General features: G+C 44.8%; 1 protein-coding gene across 2 annotated transcripts in view; it reads left to right on the forward strand.

The window, feature by feature from the left end:
* DPYSL2 (dihydropyrimidinase like 2) overlaps nucleotides 1–20,816 on the forward strand; it is a 170,758-nt gene that overhangs the window by 76,991 nt on the left and 72,951 nt on the right. The window contains exon 1 of one of the 2 annotated variants that reach the window (XM_082254135.1): nucleotides 29–249. The exons of the other annotated variant lie outside the window; for it this stretch is intronic. Within the exon in view, the coding sequence (XP_082110261.1) occupies nucleotides 211–249 (39 nt within the window). The 5' untranslated portion in view covers nucleotides 29–210. Of the gene's footprint in view, nucleotides 1–28; nucleotides 250–20,816 lie in introns of those variants that run through there. 2 annotated transcript variants of the gene reach the window in all.

A 20,816-nucleotide genomic window follows, 5' to 3' on the forward strand; every position in this document is an offset into this window, starting at 1 on the left:
GCTGTTGCCTCGGATGAGGACAGGGAGTGGCACGGCGCATGCGCACTGCCTCCTGCTGCAAGTCCTTTATTGCACAGCCCGGGTGTCGGGAGAACGGGGGCAGCGCATCCTCATCCTCCTCCTCCTCCGCCTCCTCAGCACCCTCCGTCTGCCGCACCGCTCCTCTGTCCGCCAGTCCCCCCGCCCTGAACCGAGGGGAGAGCCTCCGACATGTCTTACCAGGGCAAGAAGAACATTCCTCGCATCACGGTGAGTCCGGGTCCGGGGATTGGCATCGGGGGGTGGGGGGATCGTGCAGAGCCCTCTAGGCACCGATCTGCATGGACAGAGCAGTGTGGAGGTGCCATGATCCATCCATGGGCAGAGGATGCCCTGTAGAAGGGTGTAGGTGTGCCATGCTATGGAGCTGTCAGGATGCTCCCATGTATTGCATTGTCTACAGGTACCCTACATACAGGAGGGATCAGGAGGGGGTATGGACTCCTCCACCCATCTATATGTAGGGTTGTATGGGTATACCACCATGGAGGTGGGCACTGAGCCATGCATTCTTCACACATGATACAGAATCACCAGGAACCTGCTGGATGGAGGACAATGCAGGTACCGGCATATCATCATAGGAAAATGAAAAGATCACGTGACCAAAATATCTATTTATAGGTGTTTTACCCCATATTCACAGGGTTCCATTTTTAAAAACAAACATTGTGCGAATCTTAGGTGATTGATAGTTAGACCACCTAGGTTTGTTTTCTGCTGTTTAGTTGATACACTGGCTTATATTCTGCTCTGGTACACCGCCGGTAAGATCTGGAATCTCCAAGGCTTGTTATATACTGCAGCCATTACAAGGGTGTCACTCTAACTCACCCATTCTAAACCAGAGTTCTGTAGAAGGGTTCCTCAAGGTAAGGCCGGGGGTTCCTTGAGTGGAGGCTGGATGACCTCCTTTTTGATATTTGACTTGGCAGAGCCCGCTCCAGGACACCAATGGCCTTTTTGGCTGTACATAAGGGGGCATTCTTCCCACTGACCACCAATGTATGGGTTGTAATATTTTTATTGACTACCACATTAGGGTTACATTCTTCCTACTGATCATCACTCTAAGGGTTGCATTCTTCCTACTGATCACTAATGTTACAATTGCATTCTTCTCACTGACCATCAATGTTAGGGTTCCATTCAACTCACTAACCATCAATGTTAGGGTTCCATTCTTCTCACTGACCATCGGTGTTAGGGTTCCATTCTTCTCACTGACCATCAATGTTAGGGTTCCATTCTACTCACTGACCATCAATGTTAGGGTTCCATTCTACTCACTGACCATCAATGTTAGGGTTCCATTCTTCTCACTGACCATCAATGTTAGGGTTCCATTCTACTCACTGACCATCAATGTTAGGGTTCCATTCTTCTCACTAACCATCAATGTTAGGGTTCCATTCTTCTCACTGACCATCAATGTTAGGGTTCCATTCAACTCACTAACCATCAATGTTAGGGTTCCATTCTTCTCACTGACCATCAATGTTAGGGTTCCATTGAACTCACTAACCATCAATTTTTAGGATTCTATTCTTCTCACCGACCATCAATGTTAGGGTTCCATTCTACTCACTGACCATCAGTGTTAGGGTTCCATTATTCTCACTGAACACCAGTATTAAGGTTGCATTCCAATGTACAGTAAAGGTGTGCTTCCTTCCTACTGACCACCAGTATAAGTGTTACATTCTTTTCACTGACCACTATTGTAGGGGGTGCATTCATCCTACTGACCACCAATATATGGGTGGTATTCTCCTTACTGATCACCTATATAAGGGTATACTTCTTCCTACTGACCACCAATGTAAGGGTTGCCTCCTTCCTACTGACCACCAATGTAAAGGTTGCCTCCTTCCTACTGACCACCAATGTAAAGGTTGCATCCTTCCTAATGACCACTAGTGTATGGGTTGTATTCTTCCCACTGTCAACTACAGTAGGGGTTGCATTCTGTCTACTGGCCACCAATATACGACTTACATTTTTCTTATTGACTACCGCTTTAAGGTTACATTCTTTCTACTGACCAGCAATGGTTGCCTCCCTCCTAATTATCACCATTATAAGGGGAACCTTCACCATTGAATCCTAATGAGTTGGTTTTAGTAATAGTTTCTGCAGACCTTAACATTTTTACGAGGGGTTCCTTTAAACGTTAAAAAGTCAAGAGGCAGCTCTAACTGACCACCGATGTAACGGTTTCCTCCTTCCAACTGAGCATCAACCTAAGAGTTGCATTCTTCCTTCTGACCACCAATGTATGGGTTGCATTCTTTCCACTGACCACCAATATAAGGGTTGCATTCTTCTTATCGACTACCACTTTAGGGTTACATTCTTTATACTGACCAGCAATATATAACGGCTGTATCCCTCCTACAGACCACTACTGTAAAGGTTGCATTTTTTTTTTTTTACTGAACATCAATGTAAGGGTTATTCCCTTCCTACTGCCTACCAACATAAGGGTTGACTTCCTCCTTCTGACCACCTTTATAGCGGCGAACTTTCACCATTGATCCTCAATGAATTGGTTTTAGTAAGGGATTCTGGAGATGTGCCCACCAGTGTAAGGTTAGCCTTCCTCCTACTGACCATCACTATAAGGAGAACTTTCACCATTGACCTTTAATTAATTGGTTTTAGTAAGGGTTTCTGGAGAACTGGAAATTATTTTAGCGGTTCCTCTTGGGTTAAAAAGTTAAGAGGCTGCTCTAACTGATGGAATTTGCATTTATTTTATGAAGATGCAGCAGGTAAAGCAAGTCATGGGGAGTATAGCTGAGAACTACAGTGGCAAGACCTGGCTGCTAAGGTCCCTTTAACTTCCCAAAGCCTGTTGGGTGACCCTTTAAGAATAGATTGTGTCAGTTGCAGGGTCCAGTATAGCAACGAATTCAGCAGAGGGTTTAAATGCTTGATGGTGGTAATAGAGAAGCCTTGGTGAGTTGGGTGATGACAGATATTTATGAACTGTCTTTGTCTGACTCCAAGTCCACAGTCAAGTGCACAGTAGTGATGATTCAGTATGGATGGGGTTACATAACATAGATGGCTCTGCACTGAGGAACGCGCCAGCTGCATGCAGCGGATTTTCCAGGGTGTAGCTGGGTGCGGAGGATGTTGCCCAGGTGATGTCAGGATGTGAGATTTTTAATCGTCAGGGATGCAGGGAAGGCTCATCATTATAGATGTATCATGTAGACTGAAGTGCCATGTCTGGCTGGTGGTGAACAGATGGGGTTACTGTGACACACATAGGAGGAGGGGAGCAGGATCCTGACAAAAGAGGAGTGTCACACATACACACAGCACTGCATGCAATCACACACACACACACACACTGCACTGCCGCTAATGAATGCACACTGCTGATTAGAGATGCACCCTGCTGAGCCCGACACATCAGGGCTGCTCACTCTTTCATACACAAGCAACGTTAAGAATTTAATTCACACACATCGATCTATTATATATTGTATTATTTATCTGCTAGCTTCTCACGCAAACACACAGCTTTAAGATAGATATAGCGACCAATCAGCTTTCATCTTTGAGCGGTGGCAGAACACTGATGATTGGGTATTACATATTGCTCTTTAATATGCTGTAGTAGCCTATACGTTATGTAATTATTGCACTTACCATACAGTATATTTACATGATGACCATTTTCCATATTGCTCTGCCTGTTGCTTATAGACTGATTGATAAAGGCTGGAAGAAGGGCAGGAGAGGGTTAATGCTCAGAACCCCCCAATCGCATGCTAAAGTTCTTTTTATAATCTAGCCTGGAAAATTATAGCTGGAATCTGATTTGCTGTTATCGAACACACCTTTACTTTCCTTGGCTGCAGGTTGCCCTGCAGGGAATCTGTCAGCTCCGTTATACACTCCATTGGTTAAGTGGGAATAACCCCCCAAGGCTGTCATCCCCCAACTCCCAAGGGTGGTGATAGTGTAGTGCAGGTTAGGAGCCTCAGCTAACAGTAATAGGGAGGGAGCAGAAGCTAGTTCATGAAATCTAGGGCAAAGAAAATGGGAGGAGGGTAGCATTAGCAGCAATTGCATGGTAGCTTTCATTAATAATTCTGCATTGAGTGAATTAAATGTCGCATCTTATTGGCTTGTATGGGCCACATTACAGCTTACCTGGCTGGTATGGGCCACATTAGAGCTTTCTAGCTAGTATGGGCCACATTACATCTTATTGGCTGGTATGGACCATGTTACATCCTACTGGCTAGTATGGGCCACACTACTTCTTATTGGCTGGTACAGGCCACATTACAGCTTACTGGCTTATATAGGTCACTTTACATTCTATTGGCTGGTATGGGCCACGTTACATCTTTTTGGCTGGTATGGGCCACGTTTCAACTTATTGGCTGGTATGGGCTACGTTACATCTTATTGGCTGGTATGGGCCATGTTACATCGTATTAGCTGGTATGGGACACATTACAACTTACTGACTGATATGGGCCACGTTATAGCTTTCTGGCTATTATGGGCCACGTTACATCTTATTGGCTGGTAGCTGGTATGGGACACATTACAACTTACTGACTGATATGGGCCACGTTATAGCTTTCTGGCTATTATGGGCCACGTTACATCTTATTGGCTGGTATGGGCCACGTTACATCCTATTGGCTGGTATGGGCCACGTTACATCTTATTGGCTGTTATGGAACACATTACAACTTACTGACTGATATGGGCCACGTTATAGCTTTCTGGCTATTATGGGCCACTTTACATCTTATTGGCTGGTATGGGCCACCTTACATCCTATTGGCTGGTATGGGCCACGTTACATTGTATTAGCTGGTATGGGACACATTACAACTTACTGACTGATATGGGCCACATTATAGCTTTCTGGCTATTATGGGCCACTTTACATCTTATTGGCTGGTATGGGCCACGTTACATCTTATTGGCTGTTATGGGACACATTACAACTTACTGACTGATATGGGCCACATTATAGCTCTCTGGCTATTATGGGCCACTTTACATCTTATTGGCTGGTATGGACCACATTACAGGTTATTGGCTACTATGGACTACATTACAGGTTATTGGCTAGTATGAGCCACGTTACTTCTTATTGGCTGGTACGGGCCAAATTACAGCTTACTGGCTCATATGGGTTACTTTACATCCTTTTGGCTGGTATAGGCCATGTTACATCTTTTAGGCTGGTATGGGCCACAATAAAGCTTAATGACTGGTATGGGCCACGTTATTCCTTATTGGCTGGTATGGGCCACGTTACGTTTTTTTGGCTGGTATGAGCCACGTTCATTTTTTTTTGCTGGTATGGACCACATTACATCTTATTGGCTGGTATGGGCCACGTTACATCTTATTGGCTGGTATGGGCCACGTTACATTTTATTGGCTGGTATGGGCCACGTTACATCTTATTGGCTGGTATGGGCCACATTACATTTTATTGGTATGGTCAACAGGTCTTTTATTTCTTTGCTCAGTTAAAGTCACATATCAGCCTGCATGCATTTCCTTTCCTGCTGGCCAAAACTGATTTGCATTGAACATACTGCTCTGCCTCTCATCCAGTCACATTCGTCCTACATATGTATACACTGCTTTGTCTGTATGATTTAAACTGGGCTAGCCTGTCACATTGACCTCTAGTAATATATAGACAACCTCAGTCAGTCCTATTCATGCTGTTACCATATCAGCTTGGTGGCTAAAATGTATATAGTACACATGGGGCTTATTTATGGGAACCAATAAATAAGATCTATGATTATTACTCCCATCAGACCCTCTAACATTACTCACTTCATAAGATGCTAAGGGCCCGTGTACACTGTTGTGTACTCACGCATTGCAACATGCAAAAACGCATGTGGCCAACTGCCCCATAGTAAATGTAGTGGCCATTCATATCTCAGCGCTGTAATGCAGTGCATTTTGAAATGTACAACATGTCTGTTTTTTCCGTTGGGAGGCCCATAGATCCTAATAGCAGTGCATCAAAACACAGGCCAAGGTCAATGACTGTGAACCCATTCAACCCCAAATTTACAATTGAAAACGCACACCAATGCAAGTCAAAACTTATGTTGATGCAAAATAACGTACCTGTCTAATGCTACCTCTGTGCACACACATAAACCTTAATGGGCCCTAAATATTCTGCTCATGAACCCCTCTTCTGTATTATATCACCTGACCTTCTGTACATGAAGATCACCTAGGTCAGGGATCCTCAAACTACGGCTCTCCAGGTGTTGTGGAACTACACATCCCATGAGGCATTGTAAAACTCTGATATTCACAAACATGACTAGGCATGATGGGAATTGTAGTTCATGAACAACTGGAGGGCCAAAGTTTGAAGACCCCTGACCTAGATTCTTGTCCGTGTCAGACCAGAACAGAACAGATTTTTCCGCCATCTTGTGATGGAGGGAAAACAGACCCTTGCAATTTCTATGGGCGGGCAGACATGGACTGATGTGCATTTATTCTCATCAGTGTTTACTCAGAATTAGGAAATGACGCAGACCTTTTCGGTTTGCGAAGCTGAACGGACTTGGATATGGGTGAATTTAAACAGATGCACATTCGTTTACATCCACCCACCCATAGAGATGCATTGCATTCCATCTGGATCTATATAAAAAATGGGCAGACAGTGCTCATCTGAGAGGGGCCTCATATATTATGTTATATTACTTATATTAAACGATCGAGCCTGGACTATAGTATAGCTTGTGGATAGGTCATTTTATTTTCTAACTTCCAATAGAATATGGACAGTTGGAATCGGATTGGTTGCCATGGCAACACTTCTACATTCCTTTGTTCTAGTTTTAATGCAGATAATCTCAGCTCTTATGCTTTTTTAGGGGATTGAAAGCCAGGATAGAGGAAACTAGAGCTGGTGTCCATGGAATTTTGACAGAAGATAAAAAGCACAATCTGATTGGCTGATTGGGGCATGCATCTATTTCCCTTTGCTGTAAGTCTCCAGACCCACCCTTATAGCACTCCATATCAAACATTATACATACATATTTAATATGGCAGTGGGGGAAGCATGGTGCAGGTAGCCATAGCAACCAGATAGATTGTTAGTTTCGTTGGTCTGAACAATAGAAGATGGTTGCTGACTGCTTGTTATGGATTACTTGGCTTTGCAAATTGCGCTTCGCCTTCTCTGTATATATTACAAGTCATATGTTGTCCTTTCTCTGCTTGTCACATACAGTTGTCACCTAGTCCTGGACATGCATTCTTAGAGGAGTCTTGCATGTATATGGAGATTGCACTGGCTCAAGGAACACCGCCTTGCCTATCCGGCACACCATCCTACTCTTCCATTGTGTGCCTTTTGTATGTGGATTAAGGGAAAGGGGGAGGAGAGGCGCACAGACACCCTGGCCTGTGACATCCCAGTTTGGGGACAGACCAGTACAGGACTATTGGCATATTACATTGGTGGTGGGGTCTTGTTTCCATGGCAACCATTGCCATCAGATGAGAAGTGCTGAGCATTAACGCTGGGTCTCTCACTTCTCCAGAGCAATCCCAAGCATGTTATTAAGTGAAAACGCCCAGCACCAGTATGGTTAAAGGCCAATCTAATCTATCTTGCAGAATGTAACAACTCGTAAATCAAGGATTGTTTTGATCGGCGATCAGGGAATTCTGTATCGGACAGAAAAATCGGAATTACACATGTCTAAAGGATTAAAATATGCAGGAGCTGGCAGAGATGTGCTACGCAGGCTGTCAGTGCTAATATGATCCATACATTATCTTTCTGGAGGCCTTGTAATATAGAACTGGCTCATCTGGGAGGATGCAGGTGATTATTATGTGCACAAGCTCTATTTAAAGCCTGAAAGGGAATAAGACATTTCTTTAAGAGGAAGTGGTTGCATTGTATGCTGTGCTAACAAAGAAACCAAAAACAGCACTAAGGTAAAATAGATTCCACCATGCATTCATTCATTCATTCACATTCAGTCTACCGTACATAAGAAGTATGGGTGGAGGCTGCACAATAAACCGTCTACTATTATACCCTTTTACAGTTTATAAATATATATATATATATTATATACACTATACTATATACATGTAGCACCTTGCTTTTTTAATATAAACTATATGCATTCAGATCTCTGTTGGTGTTAAAGTTTTACTAAATCCTACAACAGTAAAATCAGTCTGTATTTGCAGTAAAGCATGAGACCAGTGAATGCAGGGTCCTGGGTTACGTAACACTTTAAAATATTACCATATATATATATATATATATATATATATACATATACAGTATATATATATAAAGAAAAATAATTCAGTGTCCAAGGGGAAACCCCTTCATTATGGCCGCAGCAGGTGGGGGGGTTGGGACTCAAGTGCACTGATGTTGCCAGCCTTATCCAAGGCAGAACAATGAAAATCTTCTGGCTTATGTTTTATTTATATGAAGTTCCATTGCAGTCAAATGTGAGTCTCAAGTTCAAATTGATTTAACATATGGCGCTTTTCCACTGCATGGAACCGTACCGGTTCGGCACGCTTTTGTGCTTTTCCACTGCGGTACCGCATGGTATAGGGTCAGAACGGTTCGGTGCGGTACGGTATAGGTTTGCTTTTCCACTGCATGGAACCGAACGGTACGGCTCTGAAAAAACAGTACCTACTTGATTGTGGTTCCAACAGGTACCAAACTGGTACCATATCCCACAATCCTTTGCATGCAGTCACTACTAGCCACTGATTGGTCAGAGAATCACACCCACCCCGTTGTTATCCCACCCACTTAACTTTAGTACTACTTTAGTGGAAAAGCAAACCTATACCGTACCGTACCGAACCGTTCCGACACTAAACCATGCGGTACCGCAGTGGAAAAGCAAACCGGGCCAAGCAGGGCCGAGTAGAGCCGAGCCGGTACTAGCCGGTACTTGCAGTGGAAAAGTGCCATTAGATTACCTGCTGAATGACTTTAAAATAGTTGTAAAATCTCAAGGTTTTTTACCTTAATGCATTCTTTTCTGTGTGCAGCAGCCCCCCCAGCCCCTCCTAATACTTACCTGAGCCTCATCTTGCTCCAGCGATGTGCATGAGAGCAGTGTCTCTCCTGGGTCGCCTCCCCTTTTCATTGGCTGAGACAGCCAGTGAGCCAATGAAGAGAGAGAAAGGGTGGGCCTGAGCCACGCTCCGTGTGTGAATGGACACATACCAGCGGCTTGGGAGCTAGCCTGCTCGGATGCCCCCAGAGCAAGCTGCTTGCTATGGGGAGACTCGGCAGGAGGGAGTGTCCAGGAGTGCTGGCAGGGGACCCGAGAAGAGGAGGATTGGGGCTGTGCAAAACCATTGTACAAAGCAGGAAGGTATAACATGTTTGCTATTTTTAAAAAAAATGCCTTTAAAATCACAATTGTCTTGTGTCTTGTGTGCTTCCTGACATCCAAAAAGAGAAAGACCGCACTCGGAGATGTTAAATGAAAATCAATAGGACTCCTTTATTTTCCATAAATACAGCAGACAGACAGTGCAATACACGGACAGACGTGTCGGGTTGACGCGTTTCACGGTAAAAATCGCTTATTCATGAATAAGCGATTTTTATCGTGAAACGCGTCAACCCGACACGTCTGTCCGTGTATTGCACTGTCTGTCTGCTGTATTTATGGAAAATAAAGGAGTCCTATTGATTTTCATTTAACATCTCCGAGTGCGGTCTTTCTCTTTTTGGATGTCTACATGCTTGGATGGCGGATCTGACCTGCACCGAGTGCTGAACTTGCACCTGAGCGGCTTTCTTCCCTGTTTTTGTCTTGTGTGCTTCCTGACATTCCAATAATTACTATACTGGTATCATCATCTTCTGATTGGCCCTGGACCTTTTATCTGAGCTTTCTTTATTCTTGCACCCACGCATTAAGTGGGATTGTACAGTAGGGAATCATATGACAAGAGGCTGCAGGTATGTCCTTAAGCAGTTTTCGCTATGGGTTAGGCCTCATTCATACCTCCAAGCTTGTTTCTTGAAGTGCTTTCACACTCAACATCAAGATTCCCAATTCTTCAAGTGGTGCCCACCGTCTCAGTGTCATGGCATTTGAAGCTTGTTGCTCAAAATCCAAAAAAGTGCACGTGCTTCTTTAGGGTGGAGCCATGGGTTTTTGGCTCCTAAAACTTTAATGGAAGTGCCTGGAAGTTTCTTGTAATGCACAATGTCTTGTCTCCCCTCCTCCTCTTTGTAACTAGCTGTGCATTGGCTGAAACAAAGATGCTCAAGCCTGAAAACGCCTGAAAAATGTGCCTACAGACTGTTTATGGAAAGCTTGCTGAGAGCTTCATGGTTCTTCTATCTTAAATGAGCTCCAGTGTATACAAGTCATAACAACTAATCTATTTTAGATTTTGTTTTATGTAAATTTTCAAATAAATTGGTTAGTTGCTATTTCTGAAAGTATGAGTTTCGTAATGCCAGTTTTGTTAGCTGTTATTGTTGTGATTGGCTTAAAGCGGAGTTCCACCCGTTTTTGTGTTTATTAAAAGTCAGCAGCTACAAAAAGTGAATAATAAACACACACGCATCTGTGCCACTGTCCAGCGACGCGGCCAGCGGGAGCCTCGGTTCTCTCCCTCCTCTTTCTGCGCCGCCGGCATCTCTAGTGTGGGCACCCAGCTGTGACAGCTTGCGGCTTCACAGCCGGGTGCGCACTGTGCATGCACGAGTTGCGCTGTGCGTCCTGAGTGGACAGGCAATCTTCTGGGACCTGTGACAAGTCCCAGAAGATTGCAGGGAGGGAGGGGGAGAGGAGAACTTCCGCTCAAGCTGCCCAAGCGGAAGCGGGTACCTGTCAAATCTAGGTACCCATTTCCCCCCCCAAAAAAAATGACATGCCAAATGTGGCATGTCAAGGGGTCAGTGGAAGCGGGTACCTGTTAAATATAGGTACCCACTCCCCCCCCCCCCCCAAAAAAAATGACATGCCAAATGTGGCATGTCAGGGGGTCAGCGCAAGCAGGTACCTGTCAAATCTAGGTACCCGCTCCCCCCCCCCCAAAAAAAAAGAAATGACAGGGGGGTCAGGAGGCCTTAAAGCAGAAGTTCCATTTTTGGGTGGAACTGCACTTTAAGGTGGGCATAGAAGGAAGATTTGGTGGTTTGCAGTTTGATAAATGAGCCATCCTATTTATCAGTGGTTTTCAACTTATGAGCTAAAGGGCGTCTCAAATAGGGTCATCAAATAATGTTCAGTATATGTAATGCTTGAGAGGACTGTCAGAAACTGCAGAACTAATAGAGGAAATGAGGAGAGTGTGGACAGGCTACATTTTTGGCTGTGGATATACTACAGAAGACAATATGAAACTTGGAACAGGTTACTAGGGCTAGTAGAGATCAATGCTATTACCTTAATTATTGTTCTCACTACAGGGAGGTCCAAGGACCGCATATCATTTACCAAGGGGCCGCATACAGCCCTCATGCCGCAGGTTGGGAAGCAGGGCCTTATATATCTAGCAGAAGCATTATTATTATTATTATGATTATACAGGCTTTCTGTAGCGCCAACAGTTTACAAAGCGTTTTACAATATAGAAGGGAGACAGTACAGTTACAATACAATAAAGTACAAGAGGGTTAAGAGGACCCTGCTCAAAAGAGCTTACAATCTAATCAGGTGGGGCAAGTGGTACAAAAGGTTGTAACTGTGGGAATGAGCTGATGGAGGTGAAAAAAAAATAGTTGGAGGTGTGAGATGAGTTTTCAGGAATCGTCTAAAGGCAGACAGAGTAGGTGATAGCCAGACAGATTGAGGTAGAGAGTTCCAGAGGAGGGGAGAGGCTCTGGAAAATTCCTGTAAACAAGCATGGGAGGAGGAGACGAGGGAGCTTGAGAGCAGGAGGTCTTGAGAGGAGCGGAGCGGATGGTTTGGGTGATATTTGGAGATAAGATTGGTGATGTAGCTCAGGTTGGAGTTGTGAATGACTTTGTATGTTGTGGTCAGTATTTTGAATTGAATTCGCTGGGCAATCGTAAGCCAGTGTAGGGATTGGAGGAGAGGGGTGGCAGACACTGAGTGGTTGGTTAGATGAGTCTGGCAGCAACATTCATAATATACTGAATAGGGGATAGCCTATAGAGAGGTAGGCCTATGAGGAGGGAGTTGCAATAGTCAAGGCGAGAGATAACAAGGGAGTGAATGAGTAACTTGGTGGTTTCATTAGTTAAAGAGAACAAATTTTAGAGATGTTACAGAGGTGAAGTCTACAAGCTTTGTACAACAATTGGATTTGGGGCTGAAAGGAATTAAGAACCCATAAAAGAGGTTGTAAAGGCTGAAGGTTTTTTATCTTCATGCATTCACCAAAGCTCCGGCTGTCCCGGGACTCCCTCTCCTGTCAATCACAGCCAGTAAGCCAATGAAGAGAGAGCAGGGGTGGGGCTGAGCCACGACTCTAGGTGTGTTATGAATGCATAGGGCAGGGCTTAGGAGCGAGCACGCATCAGTGCCCCCATAGCAAGCGGGTTGCTATTGGGGCACAGGTCATGGAGGAGGAGCCAGGAGCGCTGGCGAGGGACCTGAGAAGAGGGGGATTGGGGTTGTTCTGTGCAAAATCCCTAAACAGAGCAGGTAAGTATAACATGTTTGATATATATATATTTTTTTTACGTTTTTTTACATTGTTTTCATATCACTTCAATGATTGTCTTATATTACATGAGCAGGTTGTAGGTCATGAACTCCTGGACCGAAGGCTGTATCCTGCCTCAGGTCTGCTGTATAGTACCTCGGAACCCTGGAGTGCTCTATACTGCAAATAACCAACCAAGCTTCCTATTTAGTGGCACTAGCCCCGTGCCTTTCGGATGTGCCCTGCTATTGCTTAGAACGGGCCATCCATCATACTGGTATGTCTTGATGGTGTACAATACAACAGCTTGCTGAAGGGACAAAATGCCAACAGGGTGCTTCCAGACCACAGTTACCCTCTACCTCAGGGTTTCTCAACCACAGTCTAGTGGAACCCAAGGGTTCCTCCAGACATTGTTAGAGGTTTGTTAGGCAGTGAGCAATTTCTGCCTCTAGGATAAGTTGCCCCTGACACCATTGATCTTTTTAGCTACCTGTAAGCGTGTAATTCTTCCCAATAACCACAAATGTAAGGAGTATTCTTCCCACTGACCATCACACTAATGTATCGTGAGTTGTAGACATAGAAAGTTTTAGCAGGGGTTCTCCGAGCCTGGAAAGTTATTTCAAGGGTTTTGTCTATGTTGAAAAGGTTGAGAAACGCTGATCTGCCTGTTCATGGACCTTGGTGAAACTTTAGGCCCCTTTCACACATGCTGTCCATTTGTCCGTTTTTCATCCATCCGTTGACGGATGAAAAACGGACATCAGTGTATCTCTATGTAAAAACGGATGACAACAGATGATCATCAGTTAACACCCGTTTTCATCAAAGAACGGATCAGACGAAAAACGGATGACAACGGATGAAAAATAGATGACAACGGATGAAAACGGATGACAACGGATGAGAAACAGATAACAACTGACGAAAAACGGACGAAAAACGGATGACAACTGACGAAAAACGGATGACAACTGACGGAAAACGGATGACAACTGACGAAAAAAGGATGAAAAATGGATGAAAAACAGATGAAAACGGATACATTTTGAGGTGACTGAACTGATGAACTGAACGGACCATATGTGTGAAAGGGGCCTTAGGGCTCTTTCACACGGTCCGCCTCCGTAGGATCGATCCCCGCTGAGCCGGCGGATGACAGCTCTGTCTCCGCTTGCAGTGCGGAGAGGGAGGTGTCACAGCCCCCGCTGCTCTCTATGGGGAATCGGAAGAGAGCGGACTGCCTGTCCGCTCTCATCCGATCCCATCCGATCCGATCCCCAGAACGGATGGAAAATAGGGTTTCCATCTGTCTGGATTTCACGGACAGGATCGGATGCGGATGGCAGCGGGTGTCAGCGGACATGTCTCCGCTGACATCCGCTGCCCCATAGGGATGAATAGGGCATCCGATCAGATCCGCCTAAAAAACTGACAGGCGGATCTGATCAGACCGCCCGTGTGAAAGAGCCCTTAGCAAGAAGTTACGTTTAGAAAGAAGTTAAGCGCCTAAAGCTGAACGTTAGGGCTCTTTCACACGGTCCGCCTCCGTAGGCGGATCCGTGCTGTTCAGTGGGGATCGATCCGCCGATCCCCGCTGAGCCGGCGGATGACAGCTCCGTCTCTGCTTGCAGAGCGGAGAGGGAGGTGTCACAGCCCCTGTTGCCCTCTATGGGGGATCGGATGAGAGCGGACCGCCTGTCCGCTCTCATCCGATCCGATCAGATCCCTGAACGGATGGAAAAATAGGGTTTCCATCCATCCAGATTTCACGGACAGGATCGGATACGGATGGCAGCGGGTGTCAGCGGAGGTGTCTCCGCTGACATCCGCTGCCCCATAGAGCTGCATGGAGGGTCCGATCAGATCCACCTAAAAAACTGACAGGCGGATCTGATCGGATCGCTCGTGTGAAAGAGCCCTTAGACTTTATTTTTGTTGCGTGGATTCATTAGTCCAGTTTAAATCCACGTAAGCAGGCATATCTCATACCTGATCGTTTTTTATGGAAGATGCTACAATGATAGCTACAGTCCTTCAGATCCAGCTGCCATTCTGCATACTAATCACAATAGGTTGCTCGCATTCAGAGAAAGCCTTGCATTTTTTTCCCAATGAAAACAAGCCTTTCTCTGATTGGAAGGTGTAGAGACGTGGGGTGGTGACATCACAATCTCCACCTTTGTCAATTAGAGAACTCCAGTATAATATTTTTGGTGTTGCAAGTTTTTTATTTGTAATTTGTCATATTAAACGTTAGCTGCTGCTTTTTATGGAGATGGAAGGGAGGCACAGAAGGATCTCCAATTTAGAGTTATTATTTGTACTAATATTGATATTAATATTGATTCCTTGATCAGTAAACAAGCTGGAGATGAAGAGCTAACTAAGAGGCACATTGCTGATCCAGAAAATAAGTGTTACCTGCCTGGCTTTAGGGAATTACAAATCCTTTGGCAGGTAAAATAGTAAACATATATTATTATTCCATATCTGTATTCAGATATTTGTCTGCAGTTTCACTTTAAAGCTTTACTCTGGGAAGCGCAAATATAATCTAAACAGAAGAGTCATGTGTATTCTTCCCTCCCTGAGGTGTACTTTGTGTATTTCTTCCAGATCTGTACAGTGATCCGGTGTGAAACTTTGTCTCTATGCAGGAGCTTCCTGTAAAAAAGACCAGTCCCTCCTTGTGCAGGATGACTGGTCTTGTCTCCACCCCCTCCTGTCTTTTTCTGCAGGCAGCCTGTAGTGGGTGGGGCTTGCCGGGTCTCCTTTTGTACAGCACAGTGAGGATGTAACTGGTACTTTTACAAGATAGTATCTGAGTTTGCAAAGGCATTTGATGCACACAAAGTGGATTTATTTCATGTGTTTCAGTTGAGGAATAGATTTAAATCAGTATTTTTTTTTATTGCCCAGAGTTCAATTTTAGGCCTCTTTCACATGATCGGACCGGTCAGGTCCACCTGTCAGTTTTTTTTTGATCAGACCACCTATTCTCCTCTATGGGGAGGCAGCGCTGACACCTCTCTGGCATCCGATCCGACAAGATCCGCTGAAAACAGACGTATGGCGTTCGCTATATGTCCAGCGGGTCGGATCGGATGAAAATAGACATGCTGTCCATTTTCATCCGATCTCCCCATAGAGGAGAGCGGAACTGTGACAGGTCTGTCCTTGCACAGTGAGCAGAGACAGGCCTGTCATCCGCCTGCTCAGTGGGGATCAATATAGCAATCCCCGCTGAGCTAGCGGAGTCCGCCGAGCGGATCTGCCCCGTTAGAAGGGGGCCTCAATGAAATATATTTGCGCTGCAGTTATTTTCTAACAAAGAGCACAAATACAGTAATTGATCAATACTAGAAGGATAATTTGTTCCATCTCCTGGCAGCACATTATTGATCAGATCTAATTGGCCATTCACTGTAAAATGTAATTTCACATTTGAAGCTCATTAGTAAGGAACTCCTGTAGTGAGATCAGGGGCAACTTGAAGATGAAGGGTAATGATCAGCAAGCATGTTTGTATGTTATGTAAAGTGTGCTGAAGAGTTGTGATTTGTCCACGGCCACCACCAATCAGATTCAGACCCTGTCAGCTCCTGAAAATGGAACTGCACTGCATCTGAGCACTACAAACCAAAAATACTATTTCATTAATTTGTATTATTCAAAGCTATCTCCCCCATCAATCCAGGTCTCCGTGCTTTATTTTGCTGAGAAATCATTTTGAAAAACACCCCATAGCATTCTGGTCTTGGCCATCTTGAGTAAGGGAAAATGATTAATGTATCATTTACTTCCTGGAATCCATCTGCTCTTAGCTCAGGCATAGGTTGTGCTGAGATCCCTCCCTCCTCTCCTGAAGACTCCTGGGATGCATGACATCATTTGTCTATGGATAGAAACCAGGAAGTAACTGAAGAAATGTAAAAAAAAAAAAAGTTTAACACAATTAAATATGATACTTTCTATTTACTAATGCTTGCAGTACAGTAAACCCCCCTCCATTGCGGGGGTTACGTTCCAGACCCAGCCGCGAAAAGTGAAAATCCGCGAAATAGAAAAACGCTATTAAAATGCATTGTAGGCATGTTTTTTTTACTGTCACTGTACGTGTAAAAGCATTTTAAGGTCTTTAAACACACTTTTAAAACAATAGTATCTTTTATGTGTTTAAATGAGTTTCTAAGAGACAGAGCAAGAGCTATGGAAAACACAAAAATATTTCATTTTTAATGATTTATATAGTAAAATAAAATTACAAAAAAAAACGCAATATACCGGGACCGCAAAAACGGAACCGCGATGGAGCGGGGGTTTACTGTATAAGGATTAAAGATAACCCATGTTGATTGAGAAAGTGAATTTTCACTTGAAAGGTTGAAAGGAGAGAAGCACTGACAGTTCAGACTGTGGTGTACATCAGACTTAGGCCCCTTTCACACAGGCGGACCGTTCAGATCCGGCTGTCAGTTTTTCAGGCAGATCTGAACGGATGCCCCGTGCATCTCTATGGGGTAGCGGATGTCAGCGGAGACATGTCCCCTGACATCCGATCCGATCCTGTCCATCAAATCTGGAAGGATGGAAACCCTATTTTCCATCTGTCTGGCAGATCGGATTGGATAAGAACGGACAGGCGGTCCGTTCTCATCCGTTTCTCCCATGGAGGACAGCAGGGATCTGACACCTCCGTCTCCGCACACAGAGCGGAGACAGAGCTATCATCCACCTGCTGAGCAGGGATCGGCGGATCGATCCCCCACTGAGCAGAACGGAGTCCGCCGACGGAGCGGACAGGTATGAAAGGGGCCTTAAAGAGGTTGTAAACCCATATTACTTTTTTTTGCAACCTGTAAGAGAAAGACATAATGAGCTAGTATGCATCGCATACTAGCTCATTATGAAATACTTACATTAGAACGAGCCCCCGTCGTGCCGGCCGCTTACCTTTATGACGGGCGACATCACCAGTCGCCCGTCTTCCGGGATCGCGGCATCCGACCATCTGATTGGACGGAGCCACGGTGACGTCACTCCCACGCACGCGCGCGGGAGCCGACAGTCACGGCACGGGGCTCTGTAGAAACGGCACCAGCGGCCGTTCCTTCAGAGCGCATGCGCCAGTGACGTCACTGGCTGCATGTAAGGTAAATATCTCCTAAACGGTACATGTTTAGGAGATATTTACAGTACCTATAGGTAAGCCTTATCATAGGCTTACCTATAGGTAAAAGTGTCAGAGGAGGGTTTACTTCCTCTTTAAGAAGAATGCTGTCTAAAGCTTGCCATACACTGATCAAAATTCAGCCAGTCCTGCAGGGATCAGTTGAATTTGGATCAGTATATTGCAATCCCCTCCTGACCAAAGTCAATTGTTTGACGAACTTGTGTCGAAGGCGAATGTTGGAAAATGTTCTATGCTCAGCAGCTGCAGCCACTGATCAGTGTATTCTGACAGCGGGTGCTGCTGTCAGAATACAACGCGCTGGCAGGGGGATTTCTCCATACACCTCCTTTGTGCGAATGGAGGAATCTGTTATTTATTTTTTTGTTTGTACAGCCTGGTGGGTAAAAGAAAAAAAACTGTATGGCCAGCTTGAGACTAGGTTCTCATCTTTTCGGCCGTACGGGCTGTGGTTTGCACGGGCAAGACAGCCCATTCATTTGAACAGGCTGCCTTGTCCCATGAAACGCAAGAAAGAAGTCACAGCACTACTTTGGAGATCATAGCCCGCATGGGAACTGCGAGTGCAGCATGGTTCCCAGTAAGGGTGCGATTTCCAGGACCCATGTATCAGTGTGCAGATGGTTACTGCTGTGTTAATCTGCTGGGGTCCCTCAGTGGTACCAGCCGCACAGGTGTGAACCTGGCCTGAGGCCCTGTTCATACTGGTGCGGATTCTCCTGCATCTGCCGCTGCAATGCACAACAATGGAAATTGCATTATACCCTATGCTGCCTGTTCACATCAATGCAACGTGGTGCAGAGCGATTTCTGACAAGGCAGGTGCTTCTTTGGTGCAGCATAGTGGGTTTTTAGATCTATAGACTTGAAAAATGCACGTCCGTCTATTTTTGGGGCATTTTTAGCAGAGTTTTGTGTTTAACAACTAGTCTCTTCCTCATAAAAAAACAAAAAAAAAAACAAAACAAATGAAGCATAAAAAAACATCATAATGTGCAAAAATGCGCTTCAAAAATGCAGTGCCGTTCACACATATGCAATGTCAGACATCACATGTGGTTCGCACCGCACTGCAGTGCTATTCAAACCACATGCGATGTCTGTGCGATGCAAATTCAGCCATACAGATTGTATGGCTGAATTTGCATTTGGACCAAAGTCGCACAGGACCCTTTTTTGGTCCGCACCAAATTTGGATCGCATGGGTGTTTACGCCTATGGGATCCGATTCATGTCCGAAGTGAAAGTTCGCACTGCGATATGCGAACTGATCTGGGGTGTCATTAACTTTGTATTGACACCCCCAGCGATTCGCAAATGGCAGTGTGAGCTATCTGCGAGTTAAGTGCGATGCGGGAACCCGCAGTGGATTTGCAGGGTTTCCGACATCGGCACTGAAAAACTTGATTATGCAGCAGTGCTGCCCTAGGATTAGACTGTGATTGCTTCTCAAGTCCCTGAGCCCTTGTGAGGCACAATAGTGTATCAAATTGAAACAATTTAAAATCTAAACAAATAGTTACAGATTACATAACACGAGAAAGTGTACCAGTGGATTTGTATCAAAATGTTAGTTGTAATGTTTGATGTACACAAGCAGTTTTTCTAGTTTAAAAGGCATGAATATACACTTAAAGTATAGCTAAGGTCCCTTTTACACTTGTGCGACTTGTCCTGTGACTTGGGACTGCTAAGTCGCATGACAAGTCGTACCCCATGATTTCCAGTGAGTACCATTCATATCTGTGATTTCAAGTCGCAGCAACTTCAAAGTAGTCCCCGCACTACTTTGGTCCGACTGATGCAACTTGAGGTCCATAGACAGGTATTACACAGGTATTGCTTCAAGTTGTGGCAAAATCGTGCGACTTTCAGGTTGTATAAGTGTAAAAGTGGCCTTGAGGCAAAACTTTTTTGTTTTTTTGGACAGAGTAGAGAGGGATTAGAAGAACTGTCCGTTTTTATTGCTGTCTGTGCACCAGAGATTCACCCTCTCTATTTATCCTGTTTGTTTACCATTATCTTGGAAAGTTAAAGTAAAAGAAAATCCCAAATTTTGGGTTGTCCCCCGCAAAATAATAGAGGGGAAATCTTCCAATGGGGACACTAGTTCTGGTGACATGGGAGTCGCCAAGGAATTCCCTTAATTTGCAGAGATTTCCTCTAACTTCCTGTTTGGCTATGGGACAGGAAGTGAAGGAATATCTCCACAATGGGACACAGATGGCAAAAAAAAAAAAAAAATCTGACAGGGGTTATATTCCTCCCATACTCTACCCAAAATGAAAAAAAAAGTTTAGCCCATAGTTCTACTTTAAACCATATGTTGAAGTAAAAAAAAAAAAAAAAAAAAACACATGCGGTACATCTCTGCCAAATTTATGTACATTCCCCCATGGTTCATCCCTTTAGTGCCGGTTCACACTGGTGCGATGCGGGAAACCCTGCAATTCAGTGCTAGTTCCCGCATTGCACCTGAATTGCACACTAGTTCACACTGACATCTGCGAACCGCTGGGGGTGTCAATGTAAAGTTAATGACACCCCCAGATCGGTTCGCAGATCGCAGTGCGAACTGTCAAATGGAGCAGGAATCGGATCGCATAGGTGTGAACACCCATGCGATATGATTCCAGTACAGGCTAAAAAAAGGGTCCAGCACCATTTTGGCATGAATGCTATGCGATTTCAGCCATACAGTTTGTATCAGCTGAATTTGCATCGCACAGACATCGCATGTGATCTGCACAGCAATGTGGTGCGAATCCCATGCGATATCTGATTGCACAAGTGTGAACCCAGCCTTAAAGCGGAGTTCCACCCTGGATTTTTTTTTTTTTTTTTTTTAATACCCCCGGGACAGTCAGGGCAAGTGCATTCCACAATGGCTAGCCTCTGATCTGTC

Source organism: Pelophylax lessonae (assembly GCF_965119305.1).
Source record: "Pelophylax lessonae genome assembly, chromosome: 4".
Taxonomy (NCBI): Eukaryota; Metazoa; Chordata; class Amphibia; order Anura; family Ranidae; genus Pelophylax; species Pelophylax lessonae.